Source organism: Dromiciops gliroides, chromosome 1 (assembly GCF_019393635.1).
Source record: "Dromiciops gliroides isolate mDroGli1 chromosome 1, mDroGli1.pri, whole genome shotgun sequence".
NCBI lineage: Eukaryota > Metazoa > Chordata > Mammalia > Microbiotheria > Microbiotheriidae > Dromiciops > Dromiciops gliroides.
Genome location: NC_057861.1, coordinates 81676830 through 81695894, shown reverse-complemented (window position 1 = coordinate 81695894; position 19065 = coordinate 81676830). Strand labels below are relative to the sequence as shown.

General features: G+C 40.8%; 1 protein-coding gene across 1 annotated transcript in view; it reads right to left on the bottom strand.

Moving 5' to 3' along the window:
• Positions 1-19065, bottom strand: part of LOC122745965 (maestro heat-like repeat family member 5) — a 173650-nt gene that overhangs the window by 31175 nt on the left and 123410 nt on the right. The window contains 3 exon segments of the mRNA XM_043991432.1: positions 7985-8169; positions 12312-12465; positions 14719-14873. Coding sequence (XP_043847367.1) covers positions 7985-8169; positions 12312-12465; positions 14719-14873 — 494 coding nt within the window.

Genomic DNA, 19065 nt, shown 5'->3' with positions numbered 1-19065 from the left:
ATTACTATTGTTAACTGTTTCCCTTCATCCTATTCCCTTCCCCATATTTACTCTATTATCGATCTTCTTTCATCCTATCCCTCTTCAAAAGGGATTTGCTTCTGTCTGCTGTCTGTCCCCTCCCTCAATCTTCCCTCCCTTCTTTTGCCCCTCTCAATTTTTTCCCCTTCCCCATCTATTTTCCTGCAGGGTTAGATAGATTACTCCACCCAAATGAGTGTGTATGTTATTCCCTCCTTGAGCCAATTCTGATGAGATCAAGGTCTTTGAGCCAATTCTGATAAGTGTTAGGCTCATTTACTGCCCAGATTAAATAGATTAATCCACCCAATTGAGTGTGTGTGTGTGTTAATCCCTCCTTGAGCTAACTCTGATGAGATTAAAGTCTTTGAGCCTGTTCTGATGAGTGTAAAATTCATTTACTGCCCTGCTCTTCCCCCATCTCTTACCCCACTCCATAAGCCCTTTACTATTTCTTTCATGTGGGATTTTACCCCATGCTACCTCTGCCCTTCCCCCTCTCCCAATGCATTCCTCTTATCCCTCAATTTTATCCTAAAGATGTCATCATGGGTCAGCTGGGTGACACAGTGGACAAAGCATCCACCCTGGACCCAGGGGGACCCCAGCCAAAACCCAGCCTCAGACACAAGACAGTCACCCACCACATGTCCCCAAGTATGTCCCCCAACTCCAATTTTTTGTGGTTCTCTAGGGTCTTGTATTTGAAAGTGAAATTTGCCATTCACTTCAGGTCTTTTCATCATGAATAACTGAAAGTCCTCTTTTTTATTGAAGTCCCATTTTTTCCTCTGAAAGATTCTAATCAGTTTTGCTGGATATGTGATTCTTGGTTGTAATCCCAATTCCTTTGCCCTCTGGAATATCATATTCCATGCCCTCCAGTCCTTTAATGTAGAAGCTACTAGATCTTGTATTTCCTTACTGGGACTCCACAGTACTTGAATTCTTTCTTTTTGGCAGCTTGCAATATTTTCTCCTTGACCTGAGAGCTCTGGAATTTGGTACAATATTCCTAGGAGTGTTCCTTTTGGGATCTCTTTCAGTAGGTGATTGATGGATTCTTTCAATTTCTATTTTACCTTTTCTCCTTCTAGAACATGAAGCCAATTTTCCCTGACAATTTCTTGGAAGATGATATCTAACCTCTTTCCTTGATCATGGTTTTCAGGTAGACCAATAATTTTCAAATTATCTCTCTTGGACTTATTTTCCAGGTCAGAAGTTTTTCCAAGAAGATATTTCACATTGCCCTCTATTTTTTATTCATTTGGATTTGCTTTATTGTGTCTTGGTTTCTCATAAAGTCACTAGCTTCCATTTGTTCAATCCTAATTCTTAGACAATAATTTGCATAAGAGAGCTTTTGTACCTCCTTTTCCATTTGGTCAATTTGACTTTTCAAGCTGTTTACTTTTTTCTCATGTCTTTCCTGAATCACCCTAATTTTTCATTCCACTTTTTCCTCTACCTCTCTAACTTTATCTTCAAAGTCCTTTTTGAGAGCTTCTATTTCTTGAGACCAATTCATATTTTTCTTGGAAGCTTTAGATATAGGGGCCCTGACATTGACATCTTCCTCTGAGAGTGCACTTTGATCTTCCTTGTTATATATATTCAATAAAAGATACTCTGATAGGTATCACCAAGCTGGAAGAACTAAGAAACATCTATTGTAGGTAGGATTTGAACTGCTTCAACTGGGAGACAGAGACTGTAAAAAGGCACAGAGATTGGAAAGGGAATGCTTTGTTTAAGAAACTGCAGATGACCCAGTGTTGCTGTAATCTGGAGTGCATGGAAGAAAATAGTGTTAGAAGACTGAAAAAGTAGGAAGGGATGAGGTCATAGAACTTTAAATACCACTAAAAGGAATTTATATTGGATTCTGGAATAAATCGAGAGCCATGAGAGTTGATTGAGAAGGAAGTGTCACATGGTTTTACTTATGCTTCTGGAAAATTACCTTGGAAGCCGGATGGAGGATGGAGTAGAGAAGTGAAAGAACTGGACAGGTAGAATCGGTTTTGCAATATTTCAGGTGAGAAGTAATGAACACCTAAACTAAGGTTATACTTGTGTAAATGAAGAGAAAGTGATATACATGAGATATTGTGAAGGTAGAGATGATGAGATTTAGCAAAATACTGGTGATGTATGGTGAGTGAGTTAGTGTGAAGGATGCAAATGAAACTGATTGCAGGTGTGGGAGACTAGAAGGATGCTGGGTCTAAAATGGTAGTACAGAAGTTGGGAAGAGGGGAGGATTTGGAGAGAAAGCTCATGAGTACTATTTTGGACACATTGATTTTGAGATGCCTATAGGACATCCAATTTGAGATGTCCAAAATTCAGTTGGGGATGTAGGCTTAGGGCTCAGGAAAGAGATGATGATTCCATCTATAGGGTTGACTCATCTGCATAGGGATAATTGACCCATGGAAGCTAATGAGATCACAATTGAGATAGTGTAAAAGAAGAGAAAAAGGCCCAAGACAAGAGAACTAAGGGGCACTCATAGTTAGTGTGAATGGGACATGGACAAATTAGCAAAGGATACTGAGAAGAAATTGTCAGAGACTTAGGAGAAGCAGGAGAAAGCAGTGTCATAAAACCTAGCGAAGAGAGAATATCATGAAGGAGGTGATCAAGCACACTGAATGCTACAGAGGTCAAAAAGTATGAGGATTTTAAAAAGACCATTAGATTTGTCAATTATGGAATTATTGGTAACTTTGGAAAGAGCAGATTCATTTGAATGATGGGGTAAGAAGCCAGACTATAGAAAATTTAGAAGACAGTAAGAGGAGAGGAAATGGAGGTACCTAGTGTAGACAGCTTTCTCAAGGAGGAGAGCTATAAAATAATAGTGGGGATGACAGGTAGCAGCTAGGCAGCACCACAGTGCACAGAGAACAGGGCTTGGAATCAGGAAGACTCATCCCCCTGAGATCAAATCTGACCTCAGACAACTAGTAGCTATGTGACCCTGGGCAAGTCACTTGACCCTGTTTGCCTCAGTTCCTCATCTGTCAAATGAGCTAGAGAAGGAAATGACAAACCACTCCAGTATCTTTGCCAAAAAACCCCACAAAGAGTTGGATTATTACTGAACAACAACAATAAAATAGGGATGATAGGATCCAGTGAGGGTTTTTTTTAAAAGATGGACATGATAATATTCAAGTATAAGATTTCACATTCCAAGGGATCCAGGTAACCTCCTGCTCACAAGCAAAACTGGGGATGATGGGATCTAGTAAGAGTTTTTTAAGGATGTGAAGATGTGGGCGGATACATAGGCAGCAGAGAAAGAGGCATTAGATAGGAAAAACCTGAAGATTAGAGAGACAGGAGGCATTACTGCTGGGGACAATCTGCTGGGGAAGTGAGGAGGGGTCGGCTTTGGTAAGGAGGAAGCCTATTTCTTCATCTTCAGCTGAGCTCAGAGTGAAGGAGGAGATGATGTGAGAAGATGTCTGAATTTTTGTGAGTCAAAGAGGGGAAAAGATGGAAGTCTTAGAAAATGGTCTCAAATGTTGGGTGAAATATGAGTGGAGGTGGGTGGAGGGCTCATGATGGAGGGCTTGAAGAAAAAAAAAAAAGGTTCAGGACACCGTGTGAGGGTGTCAAGGAAAGAGGAATGGAATACTTGCCTTGCTACAGTCAGGGCTTGGTTGAGATAACCAACATCAACTGGTAGTGGACCCAATCAGTGTGTTTTCTTCAGCTTCATTCAGGAGCAGGTGATCAGGGACAAAGGAGGTGGATGGTGGGGGTAATCTATGGTTAGGGCTTGACAACGTAGGATCAGTAATAGGATAAGTGGGTACAGGATTCCTAATTAGAGGATAGCTTAGAGGTAAGTAAGGTCACAAAGGGTTCAGGATAGGAAAAGGAAGAGAATGGAAGGTATGTGTCCTTCCTCCAGCCTGCTGGTTGCTCTGCCTCTGCTGTCTACAGCTGCTACTTCTGTATCCATCCTCCATCAGTGTCAGCTCTTAGTTCTCCAACTCTTTGGCTCCCATGTCCTTGCTTGCCTCAGGAACCCTTGGCATTCACCTAGAGCCAGTCATTGCTTCCGACTACTATATTCAGGAAGTTTCCTTCTTTGGGTGGCATGTGCCTTCTTTTTTATCTTCCCAGACAGGGTCTTGGACCATGATATTCTGGGAAACAGTCTTGTTTCCTGCTGCCAGCATCCAGCTGTGTCTTGTCTCTCTCCTCCAGTCCTCACAAATCGATGGGGAGGGAGAAAAGTGAATAGAAAGGCCTAACTATCGGCTGGCTCTTTTGCATGCTTACTATCCTTCTCAATTGTGTGTTTCTCAAAAGATGAGACTACTTGTCATCTCTCTGCATCTTCTGCTCTAACATTTTCCAAATAAGTTTGTACTTAAATGTACTTTGTCCTTGGCTGCTGTGGCTTGGCATGGAAAGCAAGTTTGGGGCTCAGCCAAACTGAATCCATATTAGCCCTAGGCAAATAGAATTAGAAAGGCAAATCTATTTCATTTAAGAGAAAAAACAATGATAGAACCCATTCTAAACATAAGGAAATGCCAGAAATTCCGGAGTCCTTGAACTGGAAGGGAGCTTGGAGGGTGCTTAGGGCCCATGCCTGCTTTCCAGCATGCAGAATGCCCAGGACAGATGGGCATTTACTATAGTCCTCTCCTTACCCTAGTGCTTCCTCTGGAAGTCATATAGCTTACTTAAGTTCTTCCTAATATCTGCTACTCCGAACTGAAAACACTCCTCCAAAGTGGACAAAAACTCCAAAGACTCTGCTAGAAAATGTACAGAATCAATCGATTCGTTAGCTCTGAGAGGCGACCTGATGTGGTATAAAGATCTCCAAGTCAAGAGACCTGAGTTTGAATCTTGACTCTGCCATTTCATGGCCATGAGACCTTGGGTATCACTCCCCCTCTCTGTAGCTGGACTTCTTTATCTATAAAAGGATAATAACAATAATTCTTTTCTTGCCTCATGGTGCTATTATGAAGAAAGTGCTCTGTACACCTGAAATCGCTACAAAAATGGGAATTGACTCACATCTACTTTAGTCTGGTTTTTCTGGCTCCCATTGGCTCAGCACAGGAAAATTTAGGTTCAAACTCTCTTTGTGACACTAACTGCAGGGTCCTGGGAAAGTCACTGAATTCCCCTGGGTCTCAGTTTCCTCATCTGTAAAAAGAGGAGGTTGGACTCAATGACCTCCAATGTCACTTCCAGTTCTTAATGTATGATTCTATGACATTCTTATCCTAGTTCCATCCTCTTACTCCTATGTTCCTGACGTGGCCCATACTTCTCAGCTCCCACTTTTGTTGTCTTTTTTTACATGGCTAGTTCATCTCTTTGGTTTGAAGCTCAGTCCTGACTCTACCTTCTGGCTCTAATATCTCATCTTTATTCCTGCTTTATGTCATGTACAGCTATTCATTGTTTATCTTCAGTGGGATGGTTGGCCCTCACCTGGACATCACTGCCTGCCTGGGTGTGCCTTTTATGGGGTAAAATTATAACCCAAACGGATGACTACTGAGTCATATGTGTGTAAGTTTATTTAGAAAAAAATTTTTGGCTGGGCAATGAGGGTTAAGTGACTTGCCCAGGGTCACACAGCTAGTAAAATCAAGTATCTGAGGCCAGGTTTGAACTCAGGTCTTCCTGAATCCAGGGCCAGTGCTTTATCCACTGTGCCACCTAGCTGCCCCTGTGCATAAGCTTATTGAAGAGCAATACCTCCACATAGGTGATCTCAAGACAGGAAAACTTGTATTCAATAATAAACCCATGCATCACATGAGCAATACCATTTTTGCTTGCTTGTAATATTTTTCTTACTAGGCCTCACTGTGTAAGTCCTCCCTTCTCCTTATAGAGTTCCGTGTATGAATGTCTGCACTCATTGCATTCACTCAACAAGCATTTATGAAGCCATTACTATGTGCCAGGCACTGAGCTAGACCCTTGAGACCTAAAGACAAAAGGGAGATCACTCCTGTCCTCAAGGAACTTCCATTCTATTGAGGGGAAACAATGTGTGCGCAGAAAATTAAATGCAAAATGTCTGCCGCGCAGATACTAAATCACTTCCAGTGAAGGGGCATTTGTGGTGGGGCAGGGGAGTGGGATAGGATGGCTTCCTAGAAGGGGTGGCACTAAAGTGGAGTTTTCCTATGAGAGAAGGGCCATTGGCAAGAGAGCAGATGTTCCCACTGCAAGATATACTGCTGTAAAGGATAAATCTCCACACTAACCACAGGTCAGGCCAGCTGCTTTTTAATTCCCTCAACAAAGCATGATACTAAAGCCCCTCAGGGAGAAGGTCTAGAAGCAGGCAGAAGAGTAGGCACTTTGTCCACACCAATTAAAATGCTAGAAAGTTCAAAGTGGAGATGGAGAAATGGGGAAGCAGCTAACCCCTGCAGAAACAGGCCCCCTAAAGTCCAGAGTCACAGAGGCTGAGTCACTGTGTATAATATCTTCCACAAGCAGAAGCGGTGTGCCCCCTGAAAAGAACTTGAAAAGCGCATATGGGAGGCCCCGGAAGCTACATCTCACCTAATTAAATCGCTGCTAGCTACGGAAAGTATGCCCTTGAAGGGCTGTGGCCTCAGAGCAAGCCAAGGGTGGGTAAGAGTCAAGTTTTGCTGCTCTTTCTTTGCTTTTACTACCATCCAAACTTCATGGATGAATCTGCTTAGTTTGTTGAAAGCTGAGCACAATGCTTAAAGCAGTGTCTCTTGCCATCCTAGGAAAATGCGATGCTTTATTACTTCTGTTTTTCCTATCGTTGGTCTCAGAATTTAAATTGGGACCTTCTTCAGCCTAGCCAGTGCCCTATCTCCTCTGGGCATCAGGAGCTGTGGGGGGGGGCAGCTATGGACTGACTGTGGATAATCATTTGCAAAATCATTCTTTTGGAACTTGTTTTCAGCTTAGAACTAAAGAACCCCTTCACTTTTTTTTTTTTTTAGCTCAGAGCTGACCTGGGCAAAGACCCTTGTATTTTAAACTGCTTTTCCATAGGGAAAGTTTGCAGGCTGGCAGGATTGCCTTCCTTATGCAGGGAGGACCCATCTAGAGGAGAGTGATGAGGATTGGAAGAGAACTCAAAACCAAGCTCTACTAGGATTATTTGAGGGAAACTGAGGGTGTTTAACCTGTAAAAGGGAAAATTTAGGTAGTTGTTGTCTCCAAATATTTCAAAGACTTCCATGCACTAGACATCATCTATGTGGCCGAAGATAATTAGGGACAAATTGGAGAAATTGAAAGCAAGAAGGGAATTCCCCATTTGAACATTCTCTGGTGTTTTTCTCCTACCCTACCATTATCCTTGCTGTGTGCCCAGCCTGGGGCCAGGGGGAAGTTGTTGTTTGTCCTAAATTCTCAAAGAGGGCCATGACATCAGGAAGTGAGGTCATGATTTGCAGTGAATTGGGATTTAAGTTTGGGAGGGCTGTGCAAGGTCACCAACCTCACTTTCTCCTCCAGAGCCATATGGGTCTTGTGGCAAAATATAGGTCAGAACAACTAGAGATGGCCCCAGATGTTTAAGGCAATTGGGGTTAAGTGACTTACTCAGGGTCACACAGCTAGTGTCTGAGGTGAGATTTTAACTCAGGTCTTCCTAACTTCAGGGCTAGTGCTCTATCCCCTGCACCACCGAGCTGCTCCTGGGGCCAGGGAAGAATAGACAAAAGCAAGTTCTCTCACCAAGGTGCAGGTGCCTTGACTGATTAGAAAGATGATCATTCAGCCTCTGGGGGACAGGTCAGGGTCAAAATTACAGAAAAGGAAGAGCAGGGACTTGAATGGGAGCGTTTGTCCCTTCTATTACCCCTGGATATTGGAACTTTCCCTCTAGCTCAGAAATAGGAAAATCAGGTAGGGCAAGGCCCCTTTAAAAGCTCACAAGAGGCAATCTCCAGAGGCTGGAAGCTCTCACCTGAAAGGACTGAGATCTTCCAACTTCAGGGTATTTTCAAAAGGATCCACAGAGTTGTCAACCAAGTTCAGTTCAAATAGGTAGTGCAGTTGTGTCAGCAGGCCCAAAAGAATGCTGGAAAAGGTGCAATGGACCATTATCCTGAACTCCTGGATGTAGAGGAGTTCATAAATTGTGTTCAGTGCCTAAGAAGGGGGAGAGGAGGTAGGGAAGGAAGGAAAAAACACACAGCCTCAAGTTGTGTCACTTTTATTGGGACACTCCCCTTCTCAGATACCAACCGTGGCTCACTATGGCCTCTCTAATCAAGTCCAATGTCTAAATCTTTAGCTTCAAGGCTCTCTATCATCTAGTCTGACTTTGCCCATCTAGCTTTATCTCCCCATCATTGTCTCAATAGGAAAGAGTTTAAGAAAAGCCACTGAGGCTGAAAAATGCAGGGTATATATGGAAAATGGTGACTAGTGCCTATGAACTGGAATGTGGGGCATGTGAAGCAGATTTGAAACTCAACTGGAAAGATGAGGTGGCAATAGACTGTGAAAGGCATTACATGTCAGGCTAATGAGTTTTAACTTATTCATTAGACAATGGGGACCTATTGAGGAGTCTGGGGCAGGTTTCTGGGAGACTAGATCTAGGCAGAAGGAAATGCCTAGAATCAGTGTGAAGGTGGTTTGGAAGAGAAAAAGTGGATTGGGGTATGTCTGTTAGGAGGCTATCTAAATATTCAGGTAGATAGTAATCAGGGCCTAGAACAGAGGACTGGCTATGGGAATAAGGAAGAGGGAATGATTCAAGAGTGAGGAAGATGGAAGAGCAAGAACTGACACCAAGGTTTCAAACATAGCTAATAGTTATGTGCTTTAATTTTTTTTTTTGCAAAAGGTTTTAATATGTTGTCTCATTTGATCTTCACAACAGTTCTTTGACATAGTTGGCACAAGTATTACTATGGGACAGCTAGGCTGTAGAGTGGATAGAAAACTTGCTCTAAAGTTGGGACGACCAGAGTTCAAATCTCACCTCAAACATTCGCTAGCTATGTAACCCTGGGCAAGCCACTTAGCCCCAATTGCCTTAAAACATTCCAGTCACCTCCAGTCATCCTGATCTATATCTTGCCATTGGACTCAGATGGCTGTGGAGGAAAGAGTGAGGTTGGTGACCTTGTGCAGCCCTCCCTCACTTAAATTCAATTTAGGGCAAATCAGGATATCACCCCAATCTCATGGTCCTCTTCAAGAATTAAGGCCAGGGGGCAGCTAGGTGGCTCAGTGGATAAAGCACCAGCCCTGGATTCAGGAGGACCTGAGTTCAAATCCGGCCTCAGACACTTGACACTTACTAGCTGTGGGACCCTGGGCAAGTCACTTAACCCCCATTGCCCTACCAAAAAAAAAAAAAAGAATTAAGGGCAAACACCAACCAACAAGTATTATCTCCATTTTACAGATGAAAAAAAAAACTAAGGCTCAGAGAGGTTAAATGATTGGAAGTGGGATATGAATCTAGGTCTTTCCTAACTCCAAGGCTAGTGTTCTTCTCACCATACTATGAAAGATGAATTGAATGATTGTGACATAGACATGAGTAGCAAAATCAGAAGAGGAGCAGGTTTGGGGTTGAGTTTAATAGTTTGTAAAGATAACCCACAAGCAGTTGGAGATGGGGACACTGCAATTGAGGAGAGAAATCAGGATTAGAAATATAGACCACAGCCATCTCTATACAGCTGATAGTTGAAGTCAAGGTGGTGAAAAAGATGATCAAGAAAGAGACTATGAGAAGACTATGAGAAGAATTATAGAGACAGAGCCTTGGGAACCAACCACCTTAGTGAGTCATGCAGAGGATAAGGGGCCAGAGAATGATACATAAGGGTGCTTAGAGAGCCAAAAGATTGTAAAATTTTAAATCAAAGCGAGAGGATAGAAAAGATAGGGTAAACAAAAGTATCAAATGCTACAGATAGGTTGAAAATTAAGCTGTTGCTTTTCAGTCATTTCTGTCATGCCAATGGCAGACTCTTCATGACCCCATTTTGGGTTTTCTTGGCAAAGATTGGTTTACCATTTCCTTCTCCAGCTCATTTTACAGATGAGAAATGGATACAAACAGGGTTAAGTGACTTGCCCAAGGTTACACAGTTAATAAGTGTCTGAGATTTGAACTCGGGTCTTCCTGACTCCAGACCCGGTGCTCTATCCACAGTGCTACCTAGCTGCTGTAAGAGGAAGAGGACTGAAAAAAAATTATCAGATTGGATAATGAGGAAGCCAGTGATTGGAAGGACAGACAAATATTAGCTAAGAGGGATCAGGGTCAATAGAATGATGGAGACAAAAGGTAGGCTGCAAGAAGTTAAGGAAACATTGGAAAGTAAGGAAGTGGACAATTTTTTTTTCAAGAAGTTTGGTAGTGAAAGGGGAAAAGGGTCCTTAGTTGAATCGGTTAGAAAGGTTAAAAAGTGATTAAACATATTGGGGAGCCTTGAGCATGCTTATAGTCCAAAGGCAAGGAAGCAAGTAGAGAGGATAAGATTGAACATGCATAAGAGAAATGAGATGACTTTGGCATATAGTGTACTATAGAAGATAGGGAAGGATTAGGGCTAAAGCATTAACTTTAATAAGATGGCAGGATACAGCTTCTTCTCTGGCCAGAAGCAAGGAGAGAGTAGTTGTTGCTAACTTAATTTCAGGTACCTGATTATAACAAGATGATTTCCCTGATGACATCCATCCCTCGTGACTCCATTGCTGAACCCCTTCATCTTTACTCTGAGGAATCACCCAGTCAAAGAGGTTCTCATAGATGGAATAAAGCAATTGAGTCATTTCCTGAAGAAGTAGATGTTTAGAGCAGTTAGGTGGCACAGTGGATAAAGCACTGGCCCTGGATTCAGGAGGACCTGAGTTCAAATCCATCCTCAGACACTTGATACTTACTAGCTGTGTGACCGTAGGCAAGTCACTTAACCCTCATTGCCCTGCCCCCCTCAAAAAGTAGATTTTCCAGAGCAGGGTCTTGTGACAACAATTTGTATTGGCATAAACATTAAAATGGAAAAAAGAATCTTCAAACAAGCAATCCTCCACACAGAACCAAACTTTATATTAAAATGCCATTGATTACAAAAAATATCCCCTAGTCATTATTCAGCGTTTCTTTTTGAAAGGAAACTTCAGCTCTAAAGAACCAAGAGGACCCAGAGTAGGGTCCAGAGGAGAGAAAACAGGATACTGGCTTCTTAAGGCCAGCTCTAGGCTCAGGAAAAACAATCTCAGGATTCCTTCTGTGATGCCCTTCCACAAAGGAATGCATACAGGGATTAAGGGCAGGTGCTATGTCAAGAAAAATAGAATAAAGTCCACTTTTCTGTAGTGTTTTGTAACTTACAATGGATTTTTCTTATAATCATGTGAACTAGGTAGGACAAGTATCATGATTTCCACTTTACAAAGGAAATTGAGACTTAGAAAAGTATAGTGAGGAAAGTTAGAGTTATGTGGCAGAAAGAGCATTGGATGTAGAGTTGGAACCTGGGTTCAAATTCTGGCTCTACTACCTACTAGTTGAATGACTGTAGGCAAGGCATTTCTTCTCCCTAAACTTCCGTGTCCTCAGCTATGAAAAAAGGGATCGAACTAGATAATCTTTAACGTCCTTTCTAGCTCTAAATCTAGAATTCTATGATACCTATATGGCTCTCAGTTTCGCTATCTGTAAAATGAGAGGGTTGAACTAAATGATCTCTAAGGTCCCTTCCATGGAACCTTAAATCCTATGATTACCTATGACTTGCCTGGTGTCACACAGCTTGTTAAGTGTATTAGCCAGCAATTGAACCCCACTCTTTTAGATTTATGTTCAGTGCCCTTTAGACTACATCATCTTTCATTTGATTAGAGTCACTCTGGGACTATAGATCTTGAGAATCCTGTGTACAGGAACAGTAGGATGAGGAACCCCCAAGATGTGAATAGCCAAGGGAAACTTCATGAAACTTCTCTTAAGCCCTACAAGGTAGATGAACACTCTAATAGTGGAAATTCAAGCACTGTGATGGGGGTGGAAGGCTGAGGGGAGCGAGAGAGAGACAGAAAGGGGAGGGGAAGGGGACGGAGGGGGAGCGGGGGAGAGAGGGAGGGAGAGAGAGTTTCCTTTAAGAAATTATTTCCCCTTTCCAGATCTTAATTCCCTCCTTTATAAAATAAAAGTCTCTTCCAACTCTAAGTCAATAATTCTGTTCCCTTCCCAAAGTAGAGGTTAAGGTGCCTCCATATAAGATGTTATGGGAAGAGTGCCCAGCATGCCTGCTTACCTCTATGGACATCAGTTCTGTCTTATCCTTTATGTTTTCTGAAATCAAATATTCTTCAGATGGCCGAATCTCCATTTTCAACTGCAGCAGGGTCATCAGTCTCCTCATTAGGTTTTTATTCACTGCCATGGTCTTCCACATCTCCATGACCTGCCTATAAAGTGTAGCAGGATTACTTCAGATTGTCTCCACTCCTCTTTTGCCCAAAGTTTAAGGGAGACTTCATTGTAGTAGTGTGGGAGGCAGGGGAAAATGCTTCCACAGAACTGTGAAGCAGTAACTTTCCAATTCCTTCTGGGAGAAATTCTATGTTGACATACTCAGAGATTACTTTATGTGGGTATGACTGGAAATCACTACAGGTGGAGATGATTGCATTTAGTATTTGTCTTCCACTTAGCTGACAAAGTGATTTTTCTGAAGAGCAAGTCCAATAACATTACCCAGCTGCAATAAATTCCAGTGGATCCCTGGTACCTCCAAGATCAAATGAAAAACACTCTGCTTGGCCTTTAAAGCTCTTCATCACCTGACTCCTTCCTAACTTCCATTCTTTTTACACTTTACTGCCCACTCCATGCACTCTATGAACTGGCTCCACTGACCGACTTGCTATTCCTAATACATAACACTCCATCTCCCATGTTTGTGCCTTTTCATTGGCTTTCCTCCATGCTTGAGTCACCCTCCTTCCTCACCTCTTAGTTTCCCTGGATTTCTTGAAAGGCTCAGCTCAAATCCTACCTTGCAGAGAAGACCTGGCCCTTCTGCTGTTAAAACCTTCCTTCTGAGATTGCCTTCTAGCTATTTCATAAATATCTTGCACATACATAGTTATTTACATGTTGTCTCCTTCATTAGAATCTTTTTGCCTTCCTTTATATCCCTAGCATTTAGTACAGTGTCAGACCCATAGTAGCATTTAATAAATGCTCGTTGACTAACAATATATGGCTATGAATAAATATAATAAAAATGTGCATAGGCATAACCAAAATTATTATATATAAATGTGACCATAGATTGTTATGGGTAGATATAGCAGATAATTACTATAGATGTATGTATGTATAATATGAAATAATATTATTGTAGATGAACATGCATATCTGTATATATGTGCATCTATATACACACATTTATTTATTGCCATGTGTGAATATTATTGTATATTTCTGGTTTTGACTATGTTTATACATTATCATAGTCTATGATTATGTATTATTATAGGTTAGGAATGATAGCATATTACTGGATGTAAGATTGTACCTTATATGTAAATATGACAATATACAACTATATACATATATAGTACCTGGTTAACCTAGGATTGACTGATATAGGTAGATTAAAGATTTCTTAGAAGGAAACAGTTGGGTTCAATCACTAGACAATCCTGGAATGTACACTTTTACTTTCACTTTATCTTCTTTCCTTTAATGGCTTGCAAAGTCATCACAGATCACAGATTTAGAGATAGATGGGGCCATAGAGGCCACTGAGTAATGTTCCTTCATGAAGAAACCAAAGTCCAGAGAGGTTAAATGATTTTCTCAAGGTCACTCAGATAGTAACAGAGACAGGATTTGAACTCAGGTCCTCAGACTCTAAATCCAGTGGTCTTGGGGAAAAGCCCCAATCAGGATTTGTAGCATGTTATAGAGGCAATTTGGGGAAATTAACATGTCTGATACTCTATTTCCCCTCTGACAAATGAGGGAGATAAATTAACTATTCTTTAATAAGGTATCTGCCAGTTCTGGTCTTCATGTTCTATGTTATAAGATCATTTTCACAATCTACGAACCAATGGGATTGCTCAGGGCAGGTTAGTTAATCAGTAGGATGATAGACAGGAACAAAAAGATTTAATCAGAGTTTTGGGTGGTTGATCACTCCTCACTAAAGAATGGAAGAGAAAAGGACAACCCCTAGGATGACTAGAAGAACCTTCCTGCCTCTTTCTGATCCGGATGCTTTAAGCACCAAACTTTTCCCATTTCCCAGGTAACAAGTGATTCTATGTTAAGGATGGGACAAAGGGATGCCTAGAGAGGAGAAAGGATTTGCCCCAAATCACAGTAAATGGAAGGGCTAGGCTACATGTTAAACATGGGAATGGGTGACTCTGAGATCCCATGGAAACCCATTTTCTAAAGTAATTCCAGGTAAAAGGGATGTCCTGGCTCACCTCTTTCATCTTCTCTGAGAGTAGAGACTTAGGGTTATATGTGTTAAAACTGGAAGTGACCTTATACATTGTTTAGTCCAAGCCACACATTTTACAGAAGAAGAAACAGAAGGCCAGAGGAGAAATGACTTGCCCAAGATCTGCTTCTGAAGACACATGCAGAAGTTTCAGGCAGCAGACTCAATCCTCCCTCTTCCCCCAAGGGCTTGGTGGTACCTGTCCACTGGTCGGGCTAAGGACAGGAGCACTTCAACCACCTCCTGAGTGTGTTGTTGCCCCAACTTCGGGATAGTTTGTAGAAGGGAGTGCCGGACGTTTGGGAATATGACAGAGGGGAGCACTTTGTAAATGCTCTGAAACACTTCTGCCACCTGTAGGGAAGAAACACCCCAGGTGAGTGGCTACCACAACGATAGCCTTTCACATGATGATGACATTGATGGTCATGATGGATGGTGAATGTTTATCGCCTCATGCTTTCCCAAATGTTTTCCAGCCAGTATTATTATTTCCCTTTTACTGATGAAGAAACTAAGACTCAGAGGTTATGTGACTAGCCCATAGTTACACAGCTGGTAAGTGCAGAGCTATATTTTGATTGATAGATAGTGAAGACTCCAGCGGGCAGGCAAAGATACACCTAGTCGAATGAATTTTCTGTTTGTTTTTTTCTTTTTAACTCTGCTTTAATCCCTTACCTTAGATGTTCTTGGTCTTCTCTTTCTCTGATCCGAAGCTTTCAGTTGTTACAATTCTGATTCTGTCTCCCTCCTGGGAATACAGATGCTCTCTCCCCTTCTAACCTGTCTTTAATGACATTTATTTTCCTCCTAGCCCTTCTGACTAACCTCCTAGATTGTGCCTTGAACATGCCACCTAGTTCGAGCTCTTGATTTTCAACAGTCTTCTGATCCTCAACCTAGTCCAAAGTCCCATTGCCTTTGGAGAAGATACCCAGTCTCTCCATATCTATAATGATATGTACTTAGAGCATCATAAACTCTTTGAGCTGCAAGATGTCTGCATGCCACCCCATGGATTCCACAAAGGTTAATGAAAGTGGCTATGACAAAGGGAGCTCACTAAACAATGGAGGTTTAGGTAACTCAAGAAAGGAGAGCCAGCCACCCTCCAAACATCAAGGTACATTGAGTGCCCTGAGTGTGAAGAACTGAACTCAGGTACCTTGTCTGACTCTAAAGCCCGTTTGCCTTCTGAAACTGAAATTTTGGCTCCTGAAACCCTCCCCTCATCTTCTTTTGCAGAATGTGCTGTGAACTTTTGGTGTTGACCTTGATTCTTCCTCTAACAAGGACTTCTGTTTCTGCTTCTTTCCAGGCTACTTGCTTGTCTTCCCACTTATTTTCCTCTGGGTATGTCACTTAACCTCTCTTGGCTTCTGAAATAGGGATGTTTATCATGCCTATCTGACAAGGGGCAGCTAGGTGGTGAACTGATAAAACAATGGGCTTGGAATCAGAAAGAATCATCTTCCTGCATTCAAATCTGGCCTCAGATACTTACTAGCTGTGTGCAAGTCACTTCACCCTGTTTACCTCAGTTTCCTCATCTGTAAAATGAGCTGGAGAAGGAAATGACAAAGCACTCCAATATCTTTGCCAAGAAAACCCCAAATGGGGTCACAGAGAGTGGGATGTAACTGAAATCAAACAACAACACCTGCTATGAGAAACAAATGAGATAATATGTCAAAGTACTTTGCAAACCTTAAAGTTATGTATAAAGATTATGATCTTAATTACTGGCTTTTTCCAAAAACTCCAATGCAAGCCTAAAGGATGAAAAATTGCATTTGTGTCTTTTCCAAGCATGGTTTAAAGAACTTTCTGTCAATTCTCAGCGAAATTTCCAAATATGAAGGAATCCAAATGTTGGTGGAAACAATAGTTAGGGTTTTGGGGATTGATGTATAATGTCCCAAAGAGACTGCTTTGAAAGCGGACAGCATGCTTTGGGAAGTACACATTAGGTCTGGTTTCTAAAAACTCTCATTGCTATAGAATCACAATTTTAATGTCATTTTGATGAACAACAATTTGTGTTTAGATTATATTTTCTGGTTTACAAAAGTGCTTTATAATCAGTAACTCATTTGATCTTTTAAACAACCCTATGAGATAGGTATTATCAACATTATTCCTCATTTATAGATGAAGAAACTAAGGTTTAGAGAAGCGAAGTAATTTGACTTAAATCACAAATATAGAAAGTGGTTGGACACGGATTGAAACTCTTGCACTTACTTAAAATCTAAGGATATTTCCATTATATCACCCTGTCTTTCTGGATGAAAATATTTTCTCGTGGACAAATCACTCAAGCATTTTGTATGCTTTTCCATTTTTCAGGTATAAAATGAAGCTAGTGACACTTGGACAATTTATACAAAGTTTTGAGAAAAGTGCTTTAAAAACCCTAAAAGACAACAGAAATGGAAGAAGGAGGAGGAGGAAGAGATAGAAGGAGAAGAAGGAGAAGAAGGAGGAGGAGGAGGAGGAGGAGGTGGTGGTGGTGGTGGTGCTGCTGCTGCTGCTGCTAACAATGGTTAGTATTTATATAGTACTTTAAGTTCTGCAAAGTACTTTATAAATATCTCATTTGATACTCACAAAAACCCTGTGAAGATAGTGCTATTATAATTCCCAATTTATAGTTGAAGAAACTGAGATAGACAGAGGTTGAACAACTTGTCCAGGGTCACATAGTAGGTGTCTGAGGCAAGATTTGAATTCATGTCCTGCTGAATCCAAGTCCAGAACTCTGTTCACAGCACCACTTGGTTGCCATGCCAAAATCATCATCACCACCACCATCATCGTCAATCATCAATCATTAATCATCTCAGTATCCTTCATGATGCTTTAAAGTCCAACAACAAGTCTGACACAGCAGTTTTCCATGCAGTTGTCCATAGGAGCTGCTAGAAATTACAGAAAACTAAAGAACAAGGCTTGCATTTCCAGCAGGTGTGGAGGGCAAGGTACATGTTGTTTCTCTGGCAGACAACCCTCCCAGATAAAAGGGTAGAGAAGTTTGAAAAACATTTATAGGACAGGTCCTATAACCGACCTGAGTTCCTCTAGAACCAGATCATAATATAGCTGGGAAATTTTTACCAAAATAAATAAAAATGCCCTAAAATATAGATAACATTACTTTCTAAAACTAAGTCAATATGCTCCCCACAGGGATCCTTATTATGGATTAGTGGCCTCCTTTACTATTTAACTTTGACACCACTGCTCTAAGACATTTAAGGAGAATGAAATATTCCTTTAAAAAGTGGAAGAAGGACTAAAGGATGCAAACATTGCTCCATATGGATTTACAGGAGAATTGCAACAAACCTTTAAAGAATTAATACTCATAGTACACAAATTAGTCTCAAAAAATGGAAAAGTACCAACTCTGTTTATGAGAAAAACAGTCTAAATGCCTAAGTCAGTGAAGGATGAACCCAAGAATTATAACTACAAGCCAACATTATTAATAAATATTGATTTAAAATAAAATTTGAACAAGAGATTGCTGTAACTATAATATATGCACATGGTATATATTATATGCACATTGTATATTATTATATCCATATGTTACATGCATATGACATGTATATTATAGAAATAATATAATCATATGAATATAATACATATTCACTATGATCAAGACGGAATTAGGCCAGTGTAAAGATTATTCAACAGTAGGAAAACAATGAACATAACTTAACAAATTGAAAATTAAAACTTCATAATTATATCAATAGATGCATAAAGAGCCTCTGATGAGATACAACACAACAAAGGCATAGAAAGACATTTTCATAAGATAAAAATTATATATCTAAAACCCAACGTTGACAATATTTACAATCATAGTCCCTGCAAAGGCATAAGACAGTCCCTCCCCTCCAAATGATTTATCTCTTTATGCACACACAGCTTTTTTATCAGCTTCTCATGCACAAAAGTTTTTTTTTTCTTTCCTGACCCTTTCAATAACCAAACTATTCACATAGAAAAAAGAAAGTCACAAAATTAAGAAAAACCAGAAGCTTCTGTCACTAAATACAGGAGAAAACCAAGATCATCCCCTTTTCCACACTGTTACTTAAGATTGTTCTAGACATGCTACAAATAGTAATAAATCCCAAAGAAAGAAATGAAAGGCATAAAGATAGACAAAAAGAAATGAAACTATACCTATTGCCAGATGACATGATAGTGTACTCAGAAAATCCTAGGATCATCCAAGAAACTAATTGAGACAAGAGCTTCAGCAAAGTAGCAGGATAAAAAAATAAACCCATGAAAATCTATATTTCTATATGGCAATAACTAAATCCAGTAGGAAGGACTAGAAAAGGAAATCCCATACAAAATGACTATGAAATGCATAAAGTAGAATGCTGGACTAGAAGTCAGGATGACCTGAGTTCAAATTAAGCCTCAGACATTTTCTACCTGTGTTTTAGTAGTAGGTGTTGTTGTTGTTTTCTGTCCTATGTTCTCAAAGAGGACCACGATATCTGGATGCTGTCATGAT